The 21,795-nt window shown below is 44.5% G+C and overlaps 1 protein-coding gene across 1 annotated transcript in view; it reads left to right on the top strand.

Moving 5' to 3' along the window:
• The first annotated feature begins 10,166 nt into the window (after positions 1-10,166).
• Positions 10,167-21,795, top strand: part of Plcxd2 (phosphatidylinositol specific phospholipase C X domain containing 2) — a 56,795-nt gene continuing 45,166 nt past the window's right edge. The window contains exon 1 of the mRNA XM_052740821.1: positions 10,167-10,882. Within this exon, the coding sequence (XP_052596781.1) occupies positions 10,720-10,882 (163 nt within the window). The 5' untranslated portion in view covers positions 10,167-10,719. The remainder of the gene's footprint in view (positions 10,883-21,795) is intronic.

Below are 21,795 nucleotides of genomic sequence, written 5' to 3'. Positions count from 1 at the left end.
AAAATTAAGTTGTACCCAGAGGCTAATTTGGGGGACCAACAAGGAGACTACTAGAAAGTGACTTGTAAAATCACAGTCTCAAGCCTCTGGTGGTAATTGCATGACTTTACACTACCAGATGCGTCATGCTTACTACGGATCAGTCCTAGAGATCACCATTCCAGCAGGAGAGGCTCAACAGAAGAGAGGAAAGAGAAAAGAGAGGAGGAGAAAGGAACACATATACATCCTTGTAAAGATGAAAGGCATCTACAGAATTTGACTGGGGAGACCCTAATGTTCTATGGCTCAGTTTTCCACTGTGCTGGCTAGTCTTGTGTCAATGTGACACAAGCTGGAGTCACTTGAAAGGAGGGAACCTCACTTGAGAGAATGCCTCCACAAGATCTGATGATAAGGCATTTTCTTAATTAGTGATCGATGGGGGAGGGCCCAGCCCATGGTGGGTGGTGCCATCTCTGGTGATCCTGGGTTCTATAAGAAAGCAGGCTGAGCAATCCATGGGAAGCAAGCCAGTAAGCAGCACCTCTCCATGACCTCTGTGTGAGGTCCTGCCTCCAGGTTCCTGTCCTGACTTCCTTTGGTGATGAACAACAATACAAGAAGTATAAGCTGAATAAACCGTTTCCTCCCCACTTGCTCTTTGGTCATGGTATTTCTGTGCAGCAACAGAAACCCTAACTAAGACATCCACCAAGTGCTTCAACAATACCTCGCTGTCTTCTTGCCGTGCTTAAAGTCACAGGGACTCATTCCTACTGCACAGCAATATACAGCCACTATTTCCTAGCTCTGCATTTTAGAACATGTTTCTCTTCTTTATACTAGACTGGACAAAAGCAAAGAAGAGTAAACTTTACTTTCACTTTCAGTTCCAAAGCCCCAAGGAAGGACGGGGTGCCCAGCTAGCTCTTCAAATGATGGCTGAAAAGAAGGGGTCAAGACAATAACTGGGTTCCGTTGCTTTTGAGATAAGAATAAAGCAGCCCGCATCATCTGAAACCAAAGTCATCATCAAAAGGCCAGGGAACACTCAAGCCTTTTCAGAAAAAAAAAAAAAAAAATGTCTCCTTCTATAACTCACAACACCAACACCAAATCCAAAGTCAACCCAGATGGCTCAAAGCAAACACTCCTTCATAAGGTTGAGTTTGTTAAGTGATAGCACATGGCCAGGGATCTCTCTAATTACAATTACAGTCTGAATGCTCACTAACAGACGTATTAAAAATGGCTCTGAATAAGTGAGGTATCCACGGTAAGGCGGGAGGAAGGGCTAAAGATGAAAGGTCCTATAGACCTGTAATTCCAGCACTCGAGAGGTAGATGCAGGGAAATTAGGAGTTCAGGGCCAATCTTGGCTGAATACTGAGTTGGAAACCGGCCTGAGCTACAGGAGAGGGGACAAGAAGAGAACTGGGGTGGGGGTGGGGGTGGGGGACGATGGGGAACAGGGAGGGGAGGGGGAGGGGAGAAAGAACAAAACATCAAGGTGGGAAGAGGAGCTGGTTTTCCTGCCAATTTAGTTCAGATCAACTATTTTTGCCAAAGATGCATTTCTCTAAAAATACGTAAGTTGATATATATATAACGTGTATAACAATTGCTTGCTCTTTCTACCTTTTATTTTTTTTCCCAAATAAAACTTTGTTTGGTCTTCCACAGACTTAGTCTCAAATATTTAAGACATAAAAATCCCCAGGGCAGTTTACTTAAAGGATGGGAAATGTCACCCCAACTAAGAGGGTCTGAACAGGCCTGGCACTTGAGCCAGGAACGGCAGGAACACTCTCACTGTTGCTCCTGCTGCTGGTGATTTAGCCTGTTGGGGTCGTTGGGAACTGAAAGGCAAGCTTCTGCAGGTCTGAAGTGAGGCTTCACTGCCAGCAGGGGGCTCTCCAGCATCTGAAATCACAGCTTTTGCCTAAGCGTTAAGGGCTTTCAAGCGTGAGCTGTACGGTGGGTCTTACTGCAGGGGTAAGACAGATGAGGAGGAAGGAATGGATATGAAAACACGTGTTACCATAATCAATTTGGGGGAATCCCCTTTAGGAAATTCTGTAGTAACACTGTCTTATTGCGAGAGGAAATTTTCTGTACGAAACAAAAACGTGTTGCGCCATACATTTGAAAAGCACAAAGGCTCAACCGCTCTGACCAAACGCGCAACCGTGCTCCCACATGTAGGCAGCCACTGGCACATCCCCTTCTGCCTCACTCTGCAGTATCGGTAGTGGGCCACAAACAGAGGGTGGGCATGTGGTAAGAGCCTCTGATTACTTCCTGCCTAAGACACGGCTATCTTAGCCAGTTTCACACGAGTCCAGTCCTGCCTGGTACAGTCAAGGGACTGAGTCACAACGACAACAAAGCAGTGGATTTTTGGCTCCAGCCCTGATAACAAAACAAGTGGACCAAACACATTAACGCTGCAACCTCATGGTCAGGCGTGTGTGTGTTGCATCACCTCTTCCTGAAATTTTGCTGATGTGACATGACAAAAATGCAATAGTTTATTTTACATTTGCACTACATTCCATCTTTTTTTTTTTTTTTTTGGTTTTTCGAGACAGGGTTTCTCTGTGTAGCTTTTGCGCCTTTCCTGGAACTCACTTGGTAGCCCAGGCTGGCCTTGAACTCTCAGCCGTTAAAGGCTAGGCTCACAACCAAAAACATTCCATCTTTTACATCCTGGCTCCTCATTTCAGCATCTTACCCTCTCCCCACCTAGTCTACCCTCACAAGGGAAAAAAAAAAAGAAATACATATATATGGAGGTGGGGGCGGGGACAGACAGAGAGACAAGAGGAGGAAGAACACAAAGTATCATATAGCCTCACATATCTCAAGCAATATCCCTGGACCAGACATACCTGGATCCTGATCCTGTTTGAGATCTGTACTTTTTTCACCTAATACATAGCTGGGAAGGTAAAACTATATAAATGGTATATTAGCTCTGAAGCTAAAGGTAGCCCCGGTCCCAATACCACTAAGACAATATACTTCCTTTGAGGATCTTTGAGTGCCTTCAGTTATGTGAAATTCAGGCTAGGTATCCTGCCAAACAGATTTAGCCAAATCATAAGCCATTTAGGCAGCTGCCCTGGCACTCTCATTCATCATGTATAGCATGAATTCAAACAAATCAAATAAACCAGCTTCAGAATATAGATATTTCAAAATCTAGAGTGGCCTTTAAGGAGAGGCCGAGAGCTATAGTCATCTTTTCAGGAATCCATTATGTTCCTTACTCAAGTCTTCCAGAGGGCATTTCAGAAAGCAAAATTTGTAGATGGATCTGTAGGAAGGAACAGGTTTGGCTTTTATATATATAACAAAAAGGGATTAAGAGCTTGATGAGGCTTTAACGTAATGGAATCTAATTTAGGAGGTTGTCTGGCTGCCCACCCAGGCTCCAGAATTATAGGTCCTTGGAAGGAATGAGTAAGGCAAGCAGCAGACTTAAGGAAGACCGTGTGTTCATTTGCCAGGCTCTCCCACTTATTTTTGCTTAGACAATTGATTTCAATCATTTACCTAAACTCTGCTCATTTCTCCATCATTTACCACTCTGTTGTAGTAATCATCCTACAATACCATGTAATTTTATCTCCCTTGTTCTAAAAACTTACAATAGTTTCTTTTGTCCAAAGAGAAGGGCCAACTCTTTAATACGCTTTGGTCATAAACATGCTTTGCCTGATTTATGATAATAATAGGTAACATAGAGTAGGGAGTCCTTGGCATAATAGTGGAGAGCCTTGGAGTCACAGCTCTGCTCCTAAGGAACTGTGAGGATTCAGCCTCTTAGCATAAGAGCAGCAAGAGTCTGAATTCATTAGGTTGTTGTGAATGTTCAACGAAAGTAATGGTGTTGTGTGTCCATTTATTCCCACATGCCACTCCAGTGGGATTTTCTTCTCACACCTAAACTCATAGACATCGCTTTGCTCATGTTTTCTCCACTGTACCTGCCTTTCGACTCCACCCCACCCCCACCTTCCAGGAGCAGGTCTTCTTGGAACTCAAATTCTTCCTTGAATGCCTCCTACATCCTTGGCCCTTGCGCTGTCACATTCTATGTCTCTTCATTGTGTCCCCAAATGTCTGGGCGATGGCTTCATCCTGGGTCATCCCATACTTACAGTGCACTTTTCTTTATTTCCTGCCCCACTTTTCTACTGATTATATACCGTCGGGGAGTTATTTGGCTTTCTTTCTATTCTGAAATCTGTCAGAATGATTTGTACATAGTAAGCACTTCCAGTTGGTTGTAATTATTCATTAGCATTTACTTTAAATTTTCCTTCCTCCTATTAGTTTCCTAACCCCTTGACAACTTCGACAACATAGTAGTATGAAAACATTAACTACTCAATTTCTGAATACTATTTTTTTATTTGACAATTGTGTTTGTCAATGTCTGTAATGTAGTTTTGTTGTTGTTTTTGGAACAGAGTCTCTCACACTGTCGCCCATCATGACCTGTAGCTCACTAAGTAGCCTGCACTGGCCTTGAACTCTTGGGCCTACAGATTCAGTCACCCAAGTGCTAAGATTATAGGCATGGTCCATCACATGGAGATCATTGGTGTTTTCTTAATATGTTCATTCTTTCTGAGGCAGGGTAGAAGGAAAGGGGATAGTGAAAGAACCTGGGAAGGGAAAGAGTCAACTTCCTACACTTGTTGCCAAGAATCAAGTGTAGGAAGCCAGTTGAGCTGAGACTTTCTTAAGAGGCCCTGATAAAAGGGCAAAGTCCAGGAATAGACTTGGCAAGACCTGTCTGATGATGGAGCTATTGCCTCGTTAGAGTCTAGGCTGCAGCTTCTGGGGACCTGACTCTTCTCTATGGGCTATGGTTGTCAGCCCTTAGAGGGCTATGTCCGAAGTACACCTTGTTCTCTTTGCCAGCATTGGCTGACTTAGCTCTCCGCTAACCCTGACCACTTTCCCACTGCCAATAGTATAAGTGGTACTGTGCTTCTTAATACACTGGCTCGGCAAAGTCATCAGCTGATGTGAGATCTCCCGGGCCCAGCTATTGCTTTTGTCCTCCTTAGTTCTCATCTTCTTTATTCTCATCCCCAGTTTTTCCAGTCAGTGCCTCACCATTCAGGACCCTTATTCCTGCTGGTTTGGGATAATCAAGAAAACGTCATAGGCTGGATGTGGTGGTCTATACCTGTAAGACTTGGGAGTCGGACACTAGGGTATCATGAGGGTCAGGAGTCCAAGGTCCCATTTAGCTACATAGTAAATTCTAGAGTATGTGTGGCCCTTTGTGACGCTTTCTGGAAAGAGAGAAAAAGGAAGGAATGAAGGGAGGGAAGATGGGAAAATGAAGGGAAGACAAAGGAAAGAGTAGAGGGAAAGAGAAAGGGAAAATATTAGACAATCAAGATTGTAAGCAGTCTGCCTGAGCAGAAGTGAGTACAGTCTGGAGACACCTGTACCTCTCTCTTTGGCAATCAGACTACTGAAGCAATGGATCCCTAGAAATTAAATTTTCATCTCTGGAGAAAGACTTACAATTTGCCAGATAAGCGTGCAGGAGAAATTTGGAGCCAAGACAGCAGGGGTGGAGTGGGGGGAGTGAACACAGCTTGTCTGGACTGCTCAGTAATGCTTATCTCTTATCTTCCAGTTACACCTTACCCTCATAAGGACCCTGAAGATGGACTTAGGAGGTCGCCGGATCCCTCTGTACATCTTCCCAATGTATATGGCTACACTGAGCAAATCTCCTTTCTCTGTTTTTCACTATTATTTTAGCTCATACAATGAGTTGATCAAGGGCAGGGGCTGAACTTGGTGAGCTCCAGGTCTAGTAAGAGACCCCAACTCGATGAAGGGAGTGGAGCGCAATCAAAGAGGACACTGGTGTTAACTTCCGGCCTCCACAAGCACTTGCACTTACATCCATAGCTGTACTCGTAAACATTCAAATACACGTACAGGTGCAAAACAGTCAAACCAAAGGGAACAGAAAAGTGAAAATAAGGATGCCTGTGCCAGACAGTTTCATGTCACCTTGGCACAAGCTAATGTCATTTGAGAGGAAGGGACCTCAATGAAGAAAATGGCTCCATAGGATTGGGCTGCTGACAAGCCTGTAGGACATTTTCCTAATTAGTGACTCATGGGGGAGGGCCCAGTCCATTGAGGGCAGGTGGTCCAGTGGTGTTGTTTTTGCTTTTTTTTTTTTTTATTTTTGGGGGGTCCTCTACCCAGCTCCCAAATAATGACACATGGAAACTTTTTCTTCCTTATGAAGGCCCAGCCTTAGCTTTGCTTGTTTCTTGCCAGCTTTCCTTAACTTAAATTATCCTGTCCACCTTTTTTCTCTGGGCTTTTACCTTTCTCTATTTCTGTATCTTTTCTTTCCTTCTTACTGTGTCGGGTGGCTGGGTGGCTGGGTGGCTGTGTGGCTGTGTGGCTGTGTGGCTGTGTGGCTGGGTGGCTGGGTGGCTGTGTGGCTGGGTGGCTGGGTGGTTGGGTGGCTGGGTGGTTGGGTGGTTGGGTGGCTGGGTGGCTGGGTGGCTGGGTGGCTGGGTGGCTGGGTGGTTGGGTGGCTGGGTGGCTGGGTGGTTGGGTGGTTGGGTGGCTGGGTGGCTGGGTGGCTGGGTGGCTGGGTGGCTGGCCCCTCAAGCCCTCCTCTCCTTGTTCTCTTGCTCTTTTTTTCTTCTCCTCTCAGATTTCTCCCTCTATTTCTTCTCTCTGCCTGCCAACCCTGCCTATCCTTTCTCCTGCCTTGCTATTGGCCATTCAGCTCTTTATTAGACCATCAGGTGTTTTAGACAAGCACAGTAACACAGCTTCACAGAGTTAAACAAATGCAACATAAACATCTTTGCACCCTTAAACAAATGTTCCATATCACAAATAAATGTAACACATCTTAAAATAATATTCCACAACACCATGGTCTATAAGAAAGCAGGCCGAGTAAGCCATGGGGAGCAAGCCAATGAGCTGCACCCCTCCATGGCCTCTGCATCAGCTCCTGCCTCCAGTCCCAGCCCTGCTTTAGTTCCTGTCTCCCCCACTCTCCCCACCCCCCACATGTAAAAACAAAGAGCCTTTATTTCACACTCCAGAGCTTGGTCCCTCTGTCTATCAGACACAGTGGTGAGAGCAGAGAGCCCTGAGCTCAGGTCAGGCAGAATTTTTATCATAGCAGAGGTTGGGGTGAGAGGATTGCCAGGGTCCAGGACCCTGATTGGCTGACAATTGTCTAGGGGTATCTGTAAAACAAAAAAATAGGTGTGTACTATAGACTCAGGGACATCTGGCTACCTTTTCTAATGGTTGGAATGTTTGGGATGTCAGGTACTTCCTCACCCCTGGAATGATCCCTGGGTGGTATCAGCTTGAGGCTTTTCCTGGATCTGGGTGTTACCTGCCAGTAAGCCTGTCACAGAAGCTGTGTCTAGGCCTCTAAGCCTGTCTTGACTTCCTTTGGTGATGGACTACAGTGAGGGAGTATAAGCCAAATAAACCCTTTCCTCCCAACTTGCTTTTTGTTTGGGTCATGGTGTTTCTTCATAGCAATAGTAACCCCAACTAAGAAAAATACCAAACCAATTTTGCTTGATCTTTTAAACCTTTTGAGTAGTATAACTTCAAAAGCCACCCGAAATCAGTGGGTGTGCTGGCTCATCTATTGATTCCAGCACTCAGGAGACTGAGGCAGGAAGAGTGCCAGAAGTTGAAGGCTAGCCTGGGCTACATAATGGGGTCCTTATCTCAAAGAGGGAGCAATTACGTATGACCCTCTTTCTTAAGAAATCCACACTCACTTTTGGGGACATACAACTGCTTTTTCCCCCTAAATACTTTTATCTTTTTTTTTTTTTTTTTTTTTTTGGTTTTTCGAGACAGGGTTTCTCTGTGTAGCTTTGCGCCTTTCCTGGAACTCACTTGGTAGCCCAGGCTGGCCTCGAACTCACAGAGATCCGCCTGGCTCTGCCTCCCGAGTGCTGGGATTAAAGGCGTGCGCCACCACCGCCCGGCAATACTTTTATCTTTTCTCACTTTTTTTGTTTTGGTTTATTGGCACAGGGTCTTACTTAATGCAGACTAGACTGGATTCAAATTTGTTATCTTCTTTTCCCAGTCTCCCAAGTGCTGGGATTACAGGTATGAGCCACCATGCCCAGACTTATTATGTGGCCCAGGTTATTCTCAAAAATCACTATGTACCTCTGAATTTCTGGTCATCATGCTTCCTCCTCTGGAGGGCTGGGGTCATAGACTTGCACCACCATGCTTGGCTTCTGTGGTTCTGGGGTTGGAACCCACCACCTTGTCCATGCTAGGCAAGCACTCTTCCAATTGAGCTACATGCCAGTCCTATTCAAATCTCATTAAATTCCAGCTCTGCTTCATGAAGACCTAGCCTGAAGTTATTTTCTGCAGTGTAAGTCAAAGGTCCCTGCTTCCCATAAGGAGGGTTTCTGAACTCCTCAACTCTTGTTACCATTGCCACTTCACTAACAAGAAAATCTACTGGAGAAGAGGGAGTACACAGAACACTTCAGAGCTGAGCTACAAGAGCACATTTGGTTTGGCTTAGCTTCCAGAAAACCGTTCTTGTCTGGGAATTAAATACATACATATGTAATCAAAGGAAGACCAGAGAGGTGGAATTTCCAAAACAAATCTTGAGATATGGCTCCACTGAGGGACTTCTTGCCTTGCGGGGAGATTTTGTTGAGTCTAACAGCTAGGTGACATATTGCTGAGACCTTGTGGTATCGTTAAAAGAACCATATAGACTGCGATGCCCTTTAAACACCAGAAGATAGAAGATAAACATTACATACTTTCTTTTAATGAGCTGTCAAACAACACTCCGTGGAGACTTAGTAATTTTATGCAGTGAAGCTAGTTTAAGTGAATGTTAAGAAGAGCCCAGAAGAAGAAATGTATGTCAAAAGGCATCGCTGTGCATCAGGAACTATGGCTATGGAAAGGTGGCCTGGGGTACAGAGATAAGTTGGTGATTAAATGACATCTGGCCTAGGGTTCTGGACAGGAGCCTCTGGTATTCTGCTTGTGTGAGTCCTGGCCACTGTTTTCTTTTCCCCTAGGGCACTCCTGAGTCTCTAGGTCCTTCCTGCCAAAAAGGCCACCTCATTTTAAAATAAATTTGCCTGTTTGCCAAAATACCACTGTGATATATTTATTTATTTATTTTAACGATCTGATCCCTGGGATCCACATCGTGGAAACAATGAACTGGAGCACTCAGTCTTCTGAATTCCACACGTGCATGCTCACAGATAAACACATATAAGAAATATATACATGTAATCAAAATTCTAAGCAATCATATCAGGTCATAAAATTCAGTACTACATTCAAGTACTGTTTGAAGTGGGAACATTTCAGGCAGCAGAGAAACGGGTCTGGTGTTCTAGAGACCAGGTTAGGGAACCTCATTTTCAAAATGAGGTTTGCAAAGGCTGCCCCATGTGACCTGCCTCTGGCTTGTTTCATCCATTAAAAGGAAGTGTATCAGCAACCCTTTCAGCATTGTGGTAACACTGTGAAGAGCAAGATGGGACAAATAATTCAAAAGAAGATTCCAAACAACAGCAATACGGAAAGTAAAGCACCATTCATTTCCTCCTCTGTAAAGTGCGAATAATGACACTGACCGGCTGCGGAGGGCTGGGTAGGGGAACTGTCAGTTTGCAACGTTTCAAACACAAACCATCCTTGGTAGTTCCCCTCCAAATATGAGCCGCAGCACCTCCCTCGGCCTCTCTAGCTCTCCTGTTCTGGCTGCTTCCGTGGTTTGCGGAAAATGTAGTGCTCTCTGGGTAATTTCCACCACAGTGAGTGCAAGGCGGAGGAAAGGGGGAGAACTATTTTGTGGTCGCGTTGAAGATCTAGGTGGAAAAAATCAATCTGAAGACAGCCGGCACGGTGCACACTTCCCCTTTGGGAGCAGCAGGCCTCAGCGCTGTCTGTCCACCAGCAGAGTCTGAGTGGAGAAGGGAGGAGCTAAGAGGCAGGGGAGGCGTGGGAGAGGGAGGCAGGGGCGGGCCCCCGGGGCGTCGGCCAATCAGAACGGACCCCGCCAGCGGCCAATCATAGCTCGCCTAGCCTGGCAAATCTGCCCGGCAGTGCGGGGCGGGGCCGCCAGAGTCCCGGGGCCGCCGGTTACACTTCGGAGAGCGTTTCAGGAAAGCACAGGGCAGGGGGCAGACAAGCCGGGTGGGGGCGGGTGGCAGGCAGGCCCAGGCTGGGTGCTAGCCCAGGGACACCCACGGAAGCACCCATGAACTAGAGATGGTGCAACCCGGGCGCGCACGTGTTGTGCAGCCCGCTGCATGTCTCTATACCCTGTGGGCACCTGTCGTGTGAGTAGCTGCGGGTGTGGCTCTTCCTGGATGCTGTGGGTGTCAGTGAGGTTTGTACCTTCGGGCCTGCCTCCCCCGTCTCCCGAGGGAAACTAAGAAGTTTAACTGAGCAGGGACACTGAGGAGATTAAGGGAGTGGATCTCAGAAGCGAGGCGGAGAGGGTGGGGACTGCGGGCACAGCGGGTAGGGAAGCACCTAGTTAACCCATCTCCCGGCCAGAAAAAGCGTCTTGAAAAGGCTGGCGTGACCCATGTGCTCTGAAATGTCTAGAGAGCCCCGAGCGGTGATGATCACAGAGTGAGTGGCACTGGGCTGAGCCTGTCTAAATCGTGGACAAGAGGGATGCTAGCATTTAGAAAGGCCAGGAGGAAACTCAGGATGGGCACCATCTGCTCTCCCAATCCCAGCGGGACAAAGGCGGCCTCGGAGGTCTGCAATGCTGACTGGATGGCCTCGCTCCCCCCTCACCTCCACAACGTCCCCCTTTCCAATCTGGCAATCCCAGGTATTCGTCTATAACTACTTGTTCACACTGTGTTTAATTCTGCCATTTTAGTATTTGTTAATGGGCTGGGTTGTTTTCTGTTGTGTTGAAAAAAAAAATTGTCAGTGATCTCTTTTATTTCCAAATAAAAAACTTAACAGGAAGGTAGCTGCTTGAAAGAGAGTCAGGCAGACTGCATCACTGGCCAAGGGGACAGTCGGAAGAATGGAATCACTGCACTGTTGTTTTCTTGTTTTTATTTTGTTTATACCTTACAGCCTCAATCTAAGATTGTTAACCTTCTTAATATTGAGCTCCGGGTATGTGAAGGGCTCATTGACTTGTATCATTCAAGGAAAAGGGGGAGAGATCAAGGATAATGGATAAAAAGTCGTTAACAATCTTAGCTTTGGATCAAAATTAAAGCTGAAAAATATTTCTTTTCTCGTTTATCTGACCTTGTGTGGGGAAAAAAATCAGATAACTATTAGAAAATAGGTTCAGACTCGGGGCTAGATATGGAGGCACATAGTTTTGTTGTTGGAAAATCCAGAAATAGAGGCGGCAAGCTGTCCTCACAGGCAGTCATTAGGTGTGATGAAGTGATAGTGTTTGAAGCTTTGTCTATATATACACAGGTGTCTGCCTGGCTGATCTAGAACTGTAGCCTTGAAAAGCACCCCTGTTCCTGCTGCATCCCCTGCCAGAGGCTTTAAAGCTTGACATCACTCTCCAGCAATCAGTTCATCTTTCCTCGGAAAGGGTTGTTAGAGCATGATTGTCTTGGGAAGGATGTTTAGACCACACTGAGCTTGGCTTGGTGAGGTGAGCAAAGTCCTGTGATGCTGGTACTTAGAAAGCACTCAAGGAGCAAGGGGTGGACTGGTTCTTTCTCTTTCTTGGACACGTAGCAATTAAAGTTCACCTTTAGACTATCAGACAAACTCACAAACATTCCCTGGACCTCTCTACTTTTTTTCTGCATTAAAAGATGACCTCATACCACTTCCATCTGCTTTCTATGCATGGGGAAGAGGGATGCTGGCTTTGGATGCAGGTTTTGCCTTCCTCCCTCTTCTTTTGGAGCTCTTCCAGGATCGTTGTCCTCATGGGCCCTCACTGCTGCTGAACAAGGGAAAGGTTGCAAAATTTTGTTACAGTTACAACAATCGCTTCTGTTTTACTGGCCCTTAACTACAGTTCCTTGGGAAATGCCAGATGGCCATGCTTTAGAACATGTCTTTTCCATGTTTAATTGATGCCTATGGAGTCATCTCCAAAACGATGCATGGGACACTTTTAACATGAGTCATTTGCCTTCCGGCTCCTCGATGGAATTATTTTGCTGAGTGATATGGCAGGCAGTTCATGTTTGCAAACAGAATGGCATCTTAGGCAGGTCCTAAATGACCCTGTCATTCAGGGCATGTCCCAGTAGGCTGGGCTTCCTTCTTCCTTGTACTTTGGACAGTTCAAACTGTAGTTCTATTGGACTTGACTGTGAACTCTGACTGACTCTACAAAGAATATGAGTGTTTGTTCTTGATCCATAGTATGTTTCAGTTATTAGAATTGCCAGAGGAAGCAAAATTCTTGAGAACCACTGCCTTACTGGGAACTCGGTATTAGTTCTATGAAGCACTCAGGGTTTGTTGACCCTACTCTGTGAAGCAAAGTCTTCCTGCTAAGTGGAAAAGAAAATAGTGTCCTCGACTTCCCTAAACAGGTTGCATTTACTGCCATGAAATGTCTTTTTCCCAGGAATGGAAGAGACATATGTAGGTATGTCAGCTCAGAACAGGAAATTCAAACATTAAGTACCATCCATGTATTGCTGGTTACCAGCCCCCATTGCTGGTTATCTTTACTGCACCCTGACTTTTAATGTGTCCCAGAGAAAGGCTTGCAGTCAGGTTCAGCCTAGCTTTGATGAGAAATAAAAATTTATGGAAGGTGTTCAGGAAGAGGGCTCCCATCATCGGCCCCTTCCTCTGTGTTATTGCTACCTTCGTCATAACCACCACAACCCCCAACAGATACACACTTTTTTTTTCTAGCCTTTCTTTGAGAAACATCTCCCCTATGTAGCCTAGCCTGGCTTCAGCCTTCCAAATTGCAGCCATGGGCCACCAGGCCTGGTGGTAACTATCCGTTATTGAGTTCCACCCTGAAGTACCCACTGTCATACATTACCTCAAGTACTTATACTTCCCATGAAATCAATAGATATTAGTACCCTCATTTTTGGAAAGGGAAATTAGGGGTTGTGGGGTAGCTCTGTTGGTAGAGTGCTTGCCTACCATGGATGAGTCTGATCCCCAGGAGCATATAAATGGAGTGGAGGACAAGCAGGAAGATTGGGGGTTCAAGGTCAGCCTCTGTTGCATAGTGAGTTTGAAACCTGTCTCAAAAAAGAAATAAGGAAATTATCATCTGGAAAATTTACATTGTTTTCTCAAGATTGCGTATATGCTGAGTGGCAGAGCTAGTATTTAAGTGCTTATGTAACAAAAACACTCATTCACTGCCTCGGTGCCCTTGAGGGGCCTTGGGAAGTACAGAGGAGTAGAGATGGTTCCTGGCTGAAAGGCAGATTTCCGAGACCATGCTCTGCAGTATGTGAAAGGAGTGGTAAAAACTGGATGGGTTTTTGTTGTCATTATTCATTCGTTTGTTTGTAACAGAGTCTCATGTAGCCTTGGCTGGCCTGGGACTCCTGATTCTTCTACCTCTACCTCTCAAAGGCCAGGGACTGAAGGCCTTTGAGAGGGGACTGTAGTCCACCACACCCAGCCTGAATTAGGTGGTTTTCATCTGAGCAATCATGTATCAGTTTGAACGCTAGCTAGATACAGAGGAAAGCTGTCTAGAGAGAGGTAGAATATACATGTGAATGATATCAGGTACATAGACATTAGATATATGATGGATAAATAGACAGACAGATATAGATAGATAGATAGATAGATAGATAGATAGATAGATAGATAGATAGATGACAGGCAGACTTGTTTGAATTCTAACCCAGTAAGACTGAAATTCAGAAGTGGTGCTTTGATGCCCTGTGTCTGTGTGCTGAGCCAGATCCATCAGGAGGGTGCCTATGGCAGCAGTGACATAGGAAATGTCGGGAAAAGAGTGAGGGGTCTGGCAATCATAGGTCTGGATGGAGTTAATTATGTCAAATGTGGGAGCACCTGCTGCATGTGCCTAGGCATTGATGGGAGACAACACATGTGGACGTGTGCTCTCAACAGAGCCCTGGTGGATTACTTTACTTCCGCAACTGTTAACCCCACCTGTTAAGCTCCACGGTCACTCAAACATATTGAATTATCTTGGAGGAGAATCTGAGAGTTATTCTCATTCCCAACTGTGTCTAGTCATTTGATCTCTACAAGGTAAAAGATCTTGAAATTATAAGATGCTAGTTTTTAAAATTAAAGTTTACTATACAAATACTTTCCTTGATGCTATTGACATTTTCTGAGAGGGAATAGTTTTTCTTTCATTTTCTTTTATCTTTCTTCTTTCTTTCTTTCAACTATATAATGTATACCATTTCCCTCCCTCCCTTCCTTCCTTCCTTTCTTTTTCTTTTAACGGTGTTTCACTCTGTAGCCTAAGCTGGCCTGGAACTCACCAAATCCTTCATCTTCTGCCTCCCAAGTAGATGGTTAGGACTACAGTGTGAACCACCGCACTTGGCTCTATACCGATTTCGAATGAGTTTGTTTTCTCTGTATTTGTTACTGTTCTGCCCTTTTCTTCCTTTGTTTTTATTTTTTCTTTTCTTTTGGGGGGTGCTTTGTTGGTGGTGGTGGTTTTTTTTTTTCTTCAACAATGTTCTTTCTCCTCTATTAAAGGTAAGGTATTTGGCTTGGGAAGAGCCTTCTTGAGTTGAAGGCTCTTGGGTCATACTGTTGATTCTGGCTGTGGTATGAAATAGCAGTATTTCCACTTGTGATTAAGATATTGATTAAGACCTGGGCATGGTGAGTCACATTTATAATTCCAGTGCTTGGAAAGTTGAAACAGGTGAATTGCTGCAAGTTCTAAGCCACTCTTGGCTACGTAGTAAGTTTCAGGCCAACCTGGGCTACAGAATGAGACTCATCTCAAAAAGTAAGCATATTAAAAAATACACTGAGTTCAAAGAAATTCTTAATCTTTTTTTTCAGATTAAAGATTAATTCAGAGTTTGAGAGTTTTTTGTTTGTTTGTTTGGTTGGTTAGTTGGTTGGTTTTTGTTGTTGTTTTTCAAGACAGGATTTCTCTGTGTAACAGCCCTGGCTGTCCTGGAACTCACTTTATAGGCCAAGCTGACCTGGAACTCACAGATATCATTCTGCCTTTGCCTCTACTGGGATTAAAGACATGCACCACCACTGCCCAGCTTGATTAAAGGTTTTAAAAACCAGTTCTTTATTAAAATATAGAAGTATTGGAAAGGATAGCTGAGTCCTTTTAGATCTGGAGGGCGTTTTTTATGTCCCTTTGAAACAAGAAATTAGTTTTAGTTCCAACAAGAGCATAATTGTGTGCAAGGAAGCAGGATCTACCTCATTGTATCCTGAGTGCATTCTAAGAAAACCCCACTTTTAAAGAGCTAACCCAGCAATGTAAAGCTACCTCTGCAGACCTCCCCACCGTATACAGTTAAGAGCAATCTGAGATAAATGTCAAAACAGATGCAGATAATGTGTGGCAGAAGCACACAGAATGGACAGAGCAACTCCATTTCGTATTCTCAGCTTTGCTGGGAAAATGGCATTCGACCTAGTTTTGAGGAATGGTTACAGAGGGGGTCGGGTAGCTGGAGCCTCTGACTCCAGCACTTGAGAGGCTGAGGCATCAGGAAGGCCTCTATGAGTGTGAGGTCAGTCTGGGCCACAGAGTGAATTCTACATAAGCTTGGGCTACGTGAGACCCTGAGAGAGAGAGACAGACAGAGACAGAGACAGACAGAGAGACAGAGACAGAGAGAGACAGAGACAGTTAGTAGGTGGGTCAGGACTATAAGATATTACTTGAAGATTAAGGTTGGGGAGGGGCAGCTTCAAATAAAATAGTTCAGTTGAGCTAAATGATGAGGGACGTGGATGGAGGCACCTTCTCTACTCCTTCATGGCCCTTGTCAGTCCTTCCCTTGGGACATTCTCAACCTACTGTTTTTCCTCTTTTTCTGTGAATTAGTTGCTGAAAGCATCTATATCTCTTTGTGACCCCAATTCTACTGAGTATGTGGTAGAAGCTCAGACACTTGTGACTGATAAGTGAATAATGCAGAAAGCGGCAGAGGAAGAAGATTGGTGTCGGACACTCATCCTTTTCTGTAGTGTCACATTGTTTCCTTTCACAGTCATCCTTTTCTGTAGTGTTACATTGTTTCCTTTCACAGTCATCCTTTTCTGTAGTGTTACATTGTTTCTTTTCACAGTCATCCTTTTCTGTAGTGTTACATTGTTTCCTTTCACAGTCATCCTTTTCTGTAGTGTTACATTGTTTCTTTTCACAGTCATCCTTTTCTGTAGTGTTACCTTGTTTCTTTTCACAGTCATCCTTTTCTGTAGTGTTACATTGTTTCTTTTCACAGTCATCCTTTTCTGTAGTGTTACATTGTTTCTTTTCACAGTCATCCTTTTCTGTAGTGTTACATTGTTTCTTTTCACAGTCATCCTTTTCTGTAGTTTTACATTGTTTCTTTTCACAGTCATCATTTTCTGTTGTGTTACACTGTTTCTTTTCACAGTCATCATTTTCTGTTGTGTTACACTGTTTCTTTTCACAGTCATCATTTTCTGTTGTGTTACACTGTTTCTTTTCACAGTCACCATTTTCTGTTGGGTTACATTGTTTCTTTTTATTTTTAGTGTTCTGAGACAAGGACTCACACTGTAACCCATGCCAGACTTGAACTCACTATATATAATCCAAGTCTGGCTTCCATTTGAAGCTATCCCCCTGGCTCAGTCTCCTGAGCCCAGCTCCTCCTCCAATGTGGTCAGAGCTAAACTGAATAGACTGTTTAGGTACACCTTTGGTAAAAAGCCACAGGAAGCCATGAGAAAACTTTTGAACCCACTTCTTGTTGGTATTCACTGTATTCCTGAACCTCTCGACAGGCCCTGTCACAAGCACCCTAGGAAATGAAAATTCTAGGCCAAAGAGATGGGCATGAGAGTTAGAAAAGAAACAGGCTTTTGGTCCAACATCCTTTCTGCCTTCCTTCTTCCCTTACCAGCCTGGAGCATCTCACCTTTCCTGTTGCTATCTCTCGCTGCTCTGGTTTCTCCTTCCCCTTTTTACCTTTCTCCCACTGACCTGGCCTGCCCCTGCCCTACCCACCTTCTCCAGGGCCATCCTGTCTTGGGTGACTGGCCCAGCTCTAGTTCCCAGATAACTCTGTCTTCTCAGGTGGCTGGCATTTTCTCCCTCCTCTTCCTTCCGACACTTCTGGGATCCTGTCTTTGTCTATGAAGTTGAACTAATGACCACTTGGTGATTTCTACAACTATCCTCCATGTGGGTACACACTTTCTTCTCACTTGGGTGATGTGGAGATGAAATCAGTGGGGATGAGAGGGACCAGGATCAAGGGGCCATTGCTCAGATTTGGAAGTCATAGCAAGTGTGGTACATCTAAAAGAAATGGAGCGATCATTTCAAAGGTGAACAAGGAGACTGTGTAACAGTGTGGGGTTGGCTCAGAGCTCTGAGTTGAACCCAGAACAAATCCATTCTTCTGGTGGACATGAGGCTGTGGAAAAGCAAGGGCAAAGCCAAACCAAATAATGCTGACTCCATAATTAAACACATATCATAAGACACCAAGTGATTTCTTAAGCAAGAATGCTTTTTTGATTCGGTTTGGTTTGGTTTTACAGTGCTGGAGAATGAACCCAGGGCCTCATGCATGCTAAATAAGCACTTTATCACCAACCTCTATCTCCAGCCATCTTTTCACTTTTTAGTTTTGAGAATGGGTCTTATAAGATTGCCCAGGCAGGCTTTGTTTAGACTCACTGTCTTCCTGCTCAGCCTCCTGAGTAGCTAGTGTCACAAACCTGTGCCACCAGCCCAGCTAGGTCTTCACTTCCGGTAGGCCTGGGGGGAGACAGAGCTGCTTCAACATGGGTGCTCCCACGAACAGCCTTCTCCCCTGAGACAGCTCTTCACTTCCCAAACACTTGTCCCAACATCACAGAAAAAGAACAAGAATTCAGGCATTGCCTGTTCCTGTTAGAAGTGGGATCCTGGACTAGATGCAGTGGTGAAGGCCTGTAATCTCAATGTCAGAGGCTGAGACAGAAAGATCTTAAGTTCAAGGCCATCCCAGGCTATGTAGCAAGACATTGTCTCAAAACACCAAAAGCTGAGAGGATATAACTCTGGTAGGGAACTTGCCTGGCATGCACCAGGCCCCAGATTTCATCCCCAATAGCACCACAAAATAAATACCAATATACATACATACATACATACATACATACATACACACATACACACAGGCAGGCAGGCAGGCAGGCAGGACCGTGAATTTGTTAAGAATTTAAGTGCTCTACCGAATTGCCTGGATTTACCCCTTCCAAGTGTTGAAACCATGGTCAAGATAAAGTATCTCACCTTACTTGCTTAATCTAAGAATTAATTTATATAGTGTTCATTCTGGTACAAAATATGCTCCATACAATTATTACTATGTGTCTTTTTAAAGCCAATCACAAAATCCAAAGCTTGAGCCTAGATGGAACAAGAAAAGAGGCCTGAGGTGCAATCTATACCCTCAGGTAATTTGCAGTCTAATTAAGGAGCCCACTATCCAATTAAGCCCTGAGAGCCCCTCTGATCAGATTAGCATAATTTGACAGGCCACGCCCCTAGGAGGGTTAGCTTTAGAGACAGGATAGAAAGAAGCCCATGGTTGCCTAGCTGTGAATGCCAAGGGAGTCTTAAATGCAATGTTTAACAGCTGGTCAAGAGAGCTGGAAAAATCTCCTTTGGTTGTTGACTCTGCCTTGTCCACCCACTCCTAACTCAGCTGCCAGACCCTGTCATCTGTAGACATCTGAAGCCTCTGGGAAAGACTCAGCTCTCTGTGACACGCCAGGCCATGTTTGTGGTGCGTTTTCTGTCATTCCCTTAGCAGCCACCCTCCTTGACCCCATCATTTTATATATATACATATATATGTGTATATATATATGTATGTATACACACACACATATTATATATATATATATATATATATATATATATATATATATATATATATATCCTACAACCTCCACCCCATGACGACTACAAGAGTGTATTCACCATCCATGCAAACAGATGCCTCAGCCTCCACACACCAATACACATACACTCCCCTACAGGTACCACACAATTGCTATGATCTTGGCCTCCCCCCAAGAGGGTCCAAATTCTGATGTCTCTCATTGCTCCATACCTCATGAACAAGCTGCCACCCTTCCCACCGACAATTCGGTGGCTCTTTCCTGCCTGCTCCCCTGCCAGATCCTTCTGAAGCCAGAGATTTGGTTTCTAACACATGGTCTGACCTGATCCCTGCCCGAGTGACAGATCACCCCCACATCTCTCTCCAGCCCCGAGGAGCTTCTAAGCACAGGCACACTAAAGGTAATGGGGGTGATGTGCTTCAGCTTTCTGTAACTTTGCCTCTGGGAAAGATTTCAAACACCTCTCCAGATGCTGACTCAGTGACAGCTCAAACCAGGCCTCCAGAGATTAGTTACAGACATTATAACAAGTGGTGTGGTTCTGTGTGTGGAAAGAATTTGAACACGCATCAGGGAACAAATTTAGGTGGTAGGAATTGGTCACTAGATCTGTGTGTGTCTACGAATCTGGCTAAGTAGGAGGCCAGCTGTGTCTCACTTGTGGCATTAAAAGTTTCAAGGCTTTTGGTTATATTGCTGAACAACCCTGAGAATCAAATGGTATAGGAGGAGTACAAGTGAAGATCTCCAGGTGACTCCAAGAGGAAACAGCTTGGGTTCAGAGGCCAGCAGCGCTCTCTAAGTGGGACATCTAAGTCATGTCAACTCTTGAGATAGAATCCCTCCTTTGTGGGTACATTGTCTTCCAGGAGCAGAAAATTTCTAAAAAAGTAACTGCTTGCTTGCAATTTCTGCTTACTTTCTAGAATTTGTGTGTGTGTGTGTGTGTGTGTGTGTGTGTGTGTGTGTGTGTGTGTGTGTACACTATGTTCTATCGGTATTTTTTATGAACAAATCCAACAATATTAAAATTAAAAAAAAAATAGAGCCAAGTGCAGTGGTCCACACCACTTGGAAGTCTGAGGTAGTTGGATTGCTGCAGATTTGAAGACAGCCTGGGCTACACAGTGAGTTCCAAGCCAGTGAGGATGAAAGAAAGAGAGAATGAAGGAGCCATTTGTACCTCCTAAGTGTTTTGGAGTACAGCCACAGTCTGCAGCAATGGAGGAACTCAAATATTCAGGACTCTGTCAGCCCAAGATGAATATCTTATGAACATGTATTATTTGAAGTCTTATGTTCTAAAGGCAATAGTCTTCAAGTGCAATTGCAAACAGATGGGGAAGAATGCCAAGCAGAAACAGGTGAAACTCTTTTCTTTCTGAAACTGCTTCAGTATTTCTGAGAGGTGAGTTTAGATCAATCACAGAGTCCATGTAGAGCCTCCTGGGAATTAGTGAGCATGCAATATTAATTTGACTTTAATTATTGGTGTTTTTTTTTAAACCCCTCTTGTCTTTTCTGGTTCTCATTGCCCATGTAGAAAATTATAACTCATTTAAAGGAAAATCATGAATTTATAATATTTATTTTGGTGCCATATATTGTATCAGATCAGGTGAAATAGTCTTCTCCCTACTCTTCATGAAATGATCATCTTAGAAAAAGAAAAAAAAACGTAAAATTCAAACATGACCGAGAAGAATGCACAGAAGCTGTAATACCCAGGAAACTAGCTCCCAGTCCTGTTCCCAGAAGGAAAACAAGGCAAGAGATTGTCCACGGCAGTGGAGCAGGGGTCAGAAACTCTTACACACTGCAAAATGTTGCCTCCAGAAAACTCTACTCTCTCAAAGCCAGGATTCCTGGCTTCCTGCAGAATGTCAAGATCAGTGGTATGAAATAGAGTTGAAGTTTATTTTACTTTCTTATTTGGAGTGGGGATTGAGACAGGCTGTGAATTTGGTAAATAGTTGAGGCTAGCCTTGAACTCCTGATCTTCCTGCTTCTGTCCTCCAAGTGCTATGATTGAAGAAGGGTGCTAGGAGTATGCTAGCATGCCCAACTGGAGTTTATAGACTTTGAACATAGATTAGGGTGTGTGGGTATGGTGATATATTGTGTCCCCCAATATATTGTGCATCCTAATAAACTTACTGGGGTCAGAGAACAGAACAGCCATAATATTAAACATAGAGGTTAGGCAGTGTTAGTACATGCCTTTAATCCTAGTGTTCCAGAGGCGGGGATCCGTCTGAATCTCTGTGAGTTCAAGGCCACACTGGAAACAACCAGGCATGGTGACTCATGCCTTTAATCCCAGGAAGTGAGCCTTTAATCCCAGGAAGTGATGGCAGAAAGCAGAAAGGTATGTAAGGCGTGAGGACCAGGAACTATGGTTGGTTAAGCTTTCAGGCTTTTGAGCAACCAACCATTCAGCTGAGATTCATTCTGAATGAGGACTCAGAGGCTTCCAGACTGAGGAAACAGGATCAGCTGAGGAATTGGCAAGGTGAGGAAGCTGTGGCTTGTTCTGCTTCTCTGATCTTCCAGCATTCATCACAATACCTGGCTTCAGGTTTGATTTTATTAATAAGAACTTTTAAGATTCGTGCTACATGTGGGTTAATAGAAAGAGAAATGCTTAGGGGAAAAGTGAATATATTCTTGATTGCAGGCATCTCAAGAAAG

This window comes from Peromyscus californicus, unplaced genomic scaffold (genome assembly GCF_007827085.1).
Source record: "Peromyscus californicus insignis strain IS unplaced genomic scaffold, ASM782708v3 Scaffold_16__1_contigs__length_79575227, whole genome shotgun sequence".
In the NCBI taxonomy this organism is placed as follows: Eukaryota; Metazoa; Chordata; class Mammalia; order Rodentia; family Cricetidae; genus Peromyscus; species Peromyscus californicus.
This window is presented reverse-complemented; position numbering and strand designations above follow the sequence as displayed.